Source organism: Thalia democratica, chromosome 6 (assembly GCF_965202585.1).
Source record: "Thalia democratica chromosome 6, ktThaDemo2.hap1.1, whole genome shotgun sequence".
Classification (NCBI taxonomy): domain Eukaryota; kingdom Metazoa; phylum Chordata; class Thaliacea; order Salpida; family Salpidae; genus Thalia; species Thalia democratica.
Window position 1 is genome coordinate 35,495,525 of NC_139170.1, and position 5,864 is coordinate 35,501,388.

Genomic DNA, 5,864 nt, shown 5'->3' on the forward strand with positions numbered 1-5,864 from the left:
GCGCACAGGACTTTAATTTTATGATTTAGGGTTCACGGATTCGAATTAGCGTGCCGACCAATGGTTTAGACAACTTTTATTTACTGATTTTGTCTTCTACCATTTTTTCAATATTTTAGCTTGTATTTTAAATTATAATGACTATTTGATATCTAAAGAAGTTGATACCTAAAATAATTTAAATAAAATTAAAAATTTATTGTTTAAGTATACGTTTCAATTTCGGGTAACTTTTTTAAGCTTTTAGATATTCTAACCAAGATATATCCTTTTAAAGTAAAAGTTGTTATTAAATAATCAAAAATAAAAATTATACAGTTAAAACAATAAGTTTATGAAAATTCTAATCAATTTTAAACTAAACAACTATAAAATTTATGAATTTTTAATGTATAGTGACCCTGAAAAATACCAGGATTTTAATTAACTGCATCCTAAAGACTGTCACTGCCGATTTGGCAAACAAATTGCATATCATTTCGCATGATGTTTAATTTTTTAGCATGAATTGCTTACAAGTTAGAGTCTTTGAAAAGTCTAACTAAATAGATTTTACAACTTCTTGAAATGCACTGATAGCAGTCATCAGAAACGCAAATCTTACATGAAATCTTGAGCGATATTACAAACAAGATGTTGGAAGGGTAGTCTATTGATTAAAAGCACAATGGATTTCTGGTATTTACGAATCTCATTAAGAACTACGGTCATCTAGGCGGTAACGATGAGGATTCTTTATACTTTAACTTGCTGTTGCAGTCATCAGAGCTACCCTTAGATGGATTTTCTTACGGGGAGATCCTTCCCTAGTAAGTTTTTACGCTGTTGACACGGCTCATGCCATTGTTCTGTATTCTTTAGCTTTTTGTTAAAATAAATACAACCACATACATACAGAGGGTTTAAAAAGAAAAATAAAGGTTACAAACGTTAAGTTAGCAGAAATAAACTATTTATTACTCTATAAATCCTGCTAAATGTTTATTACCTTATATCACTTATTTTAACTTTACATTTTATTACATTAATCACGCTTATAACTTAAGATTTATCTAAATTTAATTTTTCATATCTTAAAGTTCAGCTTTTAGAACAAAAGTTTAATTACAGCCTCTAAAATTTCTAATAAAAGTTTAAATTTTTAAAATAGTAAAACATACATTTTAAACGATATTTGGTAGTATTGGTAATACTATTTCATTTAACAGATATTATTTAATGAGTTTAATTTAAAAATATCTAATTGGATTACAATTTTTTTTTATAGAAAAATTTAAAAAGTAAAATTGACTAACATTATTTTAAAAGTCACGGGTTTTATCTAAAAAAATAGTTCCAATTAGTTTCAAAAAAAAATTTTTGAATTTAATTTTTTATTTACTTTTTTTTTATGTATTTTGTACATAATGTGTAGTTAATTTTAACTACTTAGCATATAAACATGTACAGTTTTTTTATTATAATCGTTTTATAATGATTTTTTAAAGAATTTTTTCTATGGTTTTTTAGTATATAGTTTAGAACTTTAAGATTCAACAAAAGTTCATCTAAAATGTTTAGTAAGACCTAGTTTTATTTTAAGATAAGCTTTAAAAAACTGAAGCAAACCAAAATTAATTTTTTGAATAAAAAGTTACATAGAGCAAACATTTATCACAAAAAAAAAACATTTTACTTATTTGCATAGTTTCTTATGTGACTATTGTTTCTTTAAACAACATTTTTAAAGTTTAAATTATTTAATTAAAGGTTTAAATCTTTAAGATATATTTTTAAGTAGATCATCTTAACTGAAAAATACTTTCTTTCTTAATTTTGTGTCAGATTTTTGTTTAAGATGAGTATTAAAGTTTGAACTTTATATTGTCGTATTGATATATTTTACTAAGCACAGATTTTTCCTACTAATGTAAACCAAACATTTTGAAATAATATTATTGTAAGTTTATTGTCATACGAAGGACCAAAGCATCAAAATCTAGGCCGCTTATACAGAAAGACATACAACAAAAAAGACAAAAATAAACCAAAATTGCACATTAAAAATGAAAAAAAAACTGAGTTTAACTAATTAAAGTTTAAAATTAACATAAAAACACAAAAATTATAACACAAAATTTATAATTCCGGTGCTTCCGAAAAGAGAACAACAATATCCTACTCCAGCTTCACCCGAACAAATGGTTTCACTCCAAAACTGGTTTCACTTTCATTCGAACAACTGGCTTCACATTATTTGAACAACTGGTTTAGCTTTCATTTTAGTAACTGGTTTAACTTTTATCCATACAACTTGTTTCACTTTTATTCGTATAACTAGAAGCGCTTTTATCTGAACAACGTGTTTCACTTTTGTTAGGAGAGCCTGCTTCATATTTACTTTCAAATCTTTAATACTCCGATAACTCAGCGTTTGTTGGACTTTCGTAGTAGCTGATAAATGTTGAGAACACTGACTATAAACAAAACTTAAAAACCCAAGGCCCCATGCACTTTAACAGGCCAATTAACTATGTATTAAGGAACAGGTTTTGTTATACACAGAGAAAAGGCGCCGCTAATAAAATAAAGCTATAGGTTAAACCAAATTAGACAAATACAACCAGTGGTTAAAGAAGAAGTAACAAAAAAAAAATTACTTATGAATTTTGCTGACAAAATATTTATTTAAGTCAAACTTTTTTAACTTTAACCGTAAATGCTAAACTTTTTTACAAGAAACTAATTCGTTTGGAAGCTTGTTCCATAATTCAACTGAACGATAAAAAAAAGAATTATGCCAAACATTAAAATTGAAATTATGTCTGCATGTAAATTTTCTGTTGTTACCTCTCAGTAAAATAGTACTTTTATGAGGTTCAAAAATAGACTGTAAATTAATTGTAGTTTCACTATTAATTAGTTTGAAAAAAGTAATTAAGTCAAACTCAATCCTTCTCTACTTTAAAGACTTTATACCAAGTTTTGAGAGTATATCAAAATAAGATGTGTATGAAATGTTGCAACGGTTGAAGACTATTCTTGTATGTTTTCTTTGAATGGATTCAAGATGGTTAATATCTTTCTTCAAGTATGGAGACCAAATTGGTATGTTGTATTCTAACTTAGGACGAATGTAAACGAGATAATTTTTTTTTAGAATGTTTTTATCTGTAGATTTAAAACTTTTTGGAACTTGAAAAGAAATAGTGGATGCAATTTGATAAACGTAATTGATATGGTGGTTCCATTTTAGGTTTTCAGCAATAAAAATTCCGAGATCTTTAAACACTTTAGTTGAAGGTAACCTTATGTTGTTTATTCTAAATTCAGAAGTGATACTAGATGTATTTTTTTGAATGTTTAGAACCTGACATTTACTAGGATTTAAAACTAGTTTTCTTTCTTTTAGCCAATGGTAAATTTTATCCAAAGATTTTTGTAGAATTGTGTTAGAATGGCTAAAATTTTTTGTATCGTCTGCAAAGAGATTTATGTTGCTATCAACATCTACTTCTAAAGCTATGTCATTGATATAATTTATAAATAAAAATGTGCCAATAACTCCTCCTTAAGGCACTCCACTGAAAACAGGTAAAGACTCTGAAAAAGTGTTACCAATAACTACTTTTTGGGTTCTGTTTACAAGAAACCCTTTGAACCAGCTAACTAAACTTTTATGAAATTTGTATTGAATTAAAGTCTTTAATAGTTTAAAATGGGATACAGAGTCAAAAGCATTTTGAATGTCTGTGTAAATAACTTTAGTTGACTTATTGCTTAGAAATGAAACCAACCGAAAGTGTAAGCAATTCAACAGTTGATAACTAGATGATCGATTAGGTAGAAAACCAAACTGTTTATTTGAAATTAGCTTATTTAAAAAAAGATGATCAAGTACTTTTAAAGAAATTTTATGTTCGAAAATTCTACAAAAACTGCTTGTCAAAGAAATGGGTCTGTAGTTTAAAGGGTTGTACTTACTACTTTTTTTGTGCACTGGTATGACATATGAGAGTTTTCACTGGTTTGGTACAGAGGATGTAGCTAGTGAAAAATTAAAAATTAGTGAAATTGGAAGTATTAGGGAATAAATAGTGCGTTTAATAAAATATGAAGGAATGTTTTCAGGCGTTCTGATTATTTTATCTTCTAAATGATTAACAGAATTAATTATTTTATCATTGCTTATGAAGAAGTTTTTCATTTCCAAACACTTTTTACTAAAAATTTTAAAATTTTTGTCATCACAATCTTTAATAAATACCTTTTTAAAGGACTTGTTAAAAAAAGAGGCTTTATCAAGTTCTGATATTATTGGAAAATTATTTTTATTAATTAATACAGGTAAAGAAGGTGTTAACTTGAGCTTTTGTTTTACATAGCTGTAGAATTTTTATTGTTACTGTTTAAAATTTATTCTTTTGTTTTGTGTTAGTGGTTTGCAATTATCTGTCATTTGCTTCTCTAAATGTAAAAGTAAAAAGCTGCGGACCTTTAATATAGTTTTGATATATCTCATTGTCACGGACTTCGTCTAAGCGATTTACGCCAACTAGTGGTATAAAAAGAAATTCTTAAACCTTAACTTGCACAAAACTTTTTACGATGATTAATGTGATTTACATTAAATATTTACTACAAAAGTAAACATTTAAAAATACATTTGTTTACTACTTCTGTCTTCAACAACTTATAAAAAATTTTTGCTTTATTTTAAGAGTTTAATAATTATTTAGTATTTATAAATGATTTAAAAATTTAAAATAATTTAGGTAGTAGAACATTTAATTTTTTCGATAAATGTTTTATTTCATTCTGTAAATTATTTTTTTTTTGATCTTAGACATTTAAACCAAGATATAGCATTTGGAGTGAATATTTTTTTTTTCTAATCACGACTTAAATAGTATTTATAAGAATAAAAACATGTAAAAAATCTTCATTAATGTTAATAAATAACAAACAAATATATTTAAAAGTAAAAAAAACTGAAAAGTTTACTAAAATATAAGGTATGGTGGCCCTGAAAAGGACCGGTCTGTAACAAAATTGTATTTTTGTTAAATTTTATAGATGCAGTTGGTGTTATTAATAATCACTAGTGTTGTGGAAGTTTTCAGGCATTCCTTTATTGTTAATCCTCTTCTTTTCCATAACTGACTTTTGCAGCTTTTCTCTTACTATTTCACTTATAGCTCTGGAAGTTTTAATTTCAAGTTTAATCATTTTTTGTTCTATATTTCGTCTAAGATCCCAATCAGGTTTTTTTGGTGCTAGCTTGTAAAGGTCAATGTCAACTTCTAAAGGTTCATTTTCTTTTTTTAAATGAAGCTGAATGTGTTTTATGATATCAGGCGCTTCAACCCTTTGTATTTTCTTTTCTTTTATAGTTTCATTCTCAGGTTGATAACTTTGGAATTTTATTTGTTGTATCTTTACTTTGACTTGATTTTTTTTCTTGGCATCATTTTTCATTTTATTTTTCATTGCAAGTAGTCTTTTTCTTCTTTTCTTAGCTGCCTCTTCCATTTTTCCAATTTCATAATTCGCCATTTTTCTGATGTAACTTACCTTTTTTGAATTTTTACTGATTATTCAGCAAACCAATCTTTTTGCAAATCTTTGTTTGTAACATAGCATTTGTGTATGACGTCATAATTCTACCAACACTAGAGAGCGCTTCGTGTAAAAAGTATTTTGAAAGTTTCTAAAGTTTTGTTTTTTGTTCATACAGATTATTTTTAAGTCAAACCTAAAAATTAGAATTTTTTCTTTTATTGTTTAAAATAGTTGTTATTTTTGAACAGTTTGGTTTAGTTAGTGGTTTTAACTAAAAAATATAAACGTAAGTCACTCATTTTTAGAAAAAGTTTATTAATTAG

The 5,864-nt window shown here is 26.3% G+C and overlaps 1 protein-coding gene across 1 annotated transcript; it reads right to left on the bottom strand.

Moving 5' to 3' along the window:
* Nucleotides 1-5,070: 5,070 nt before the first annotated feature.
* LOC145839022 (coiled-coil domain-containing protein 12-like) lies at nucleotides 5,071-5,535 on the bottom strand. The gene has a single exon (XM_082946636.1). It carries the CDS (start codon nucleotides 5,533-5,535, stop codon nucleotides 5,071-5,073), a length of 465 nt encoding a protein of 154 aa, XP_082802762.1.
* Nucleotides 5,536-5,864: the final 329 nt, after the last annotated feature.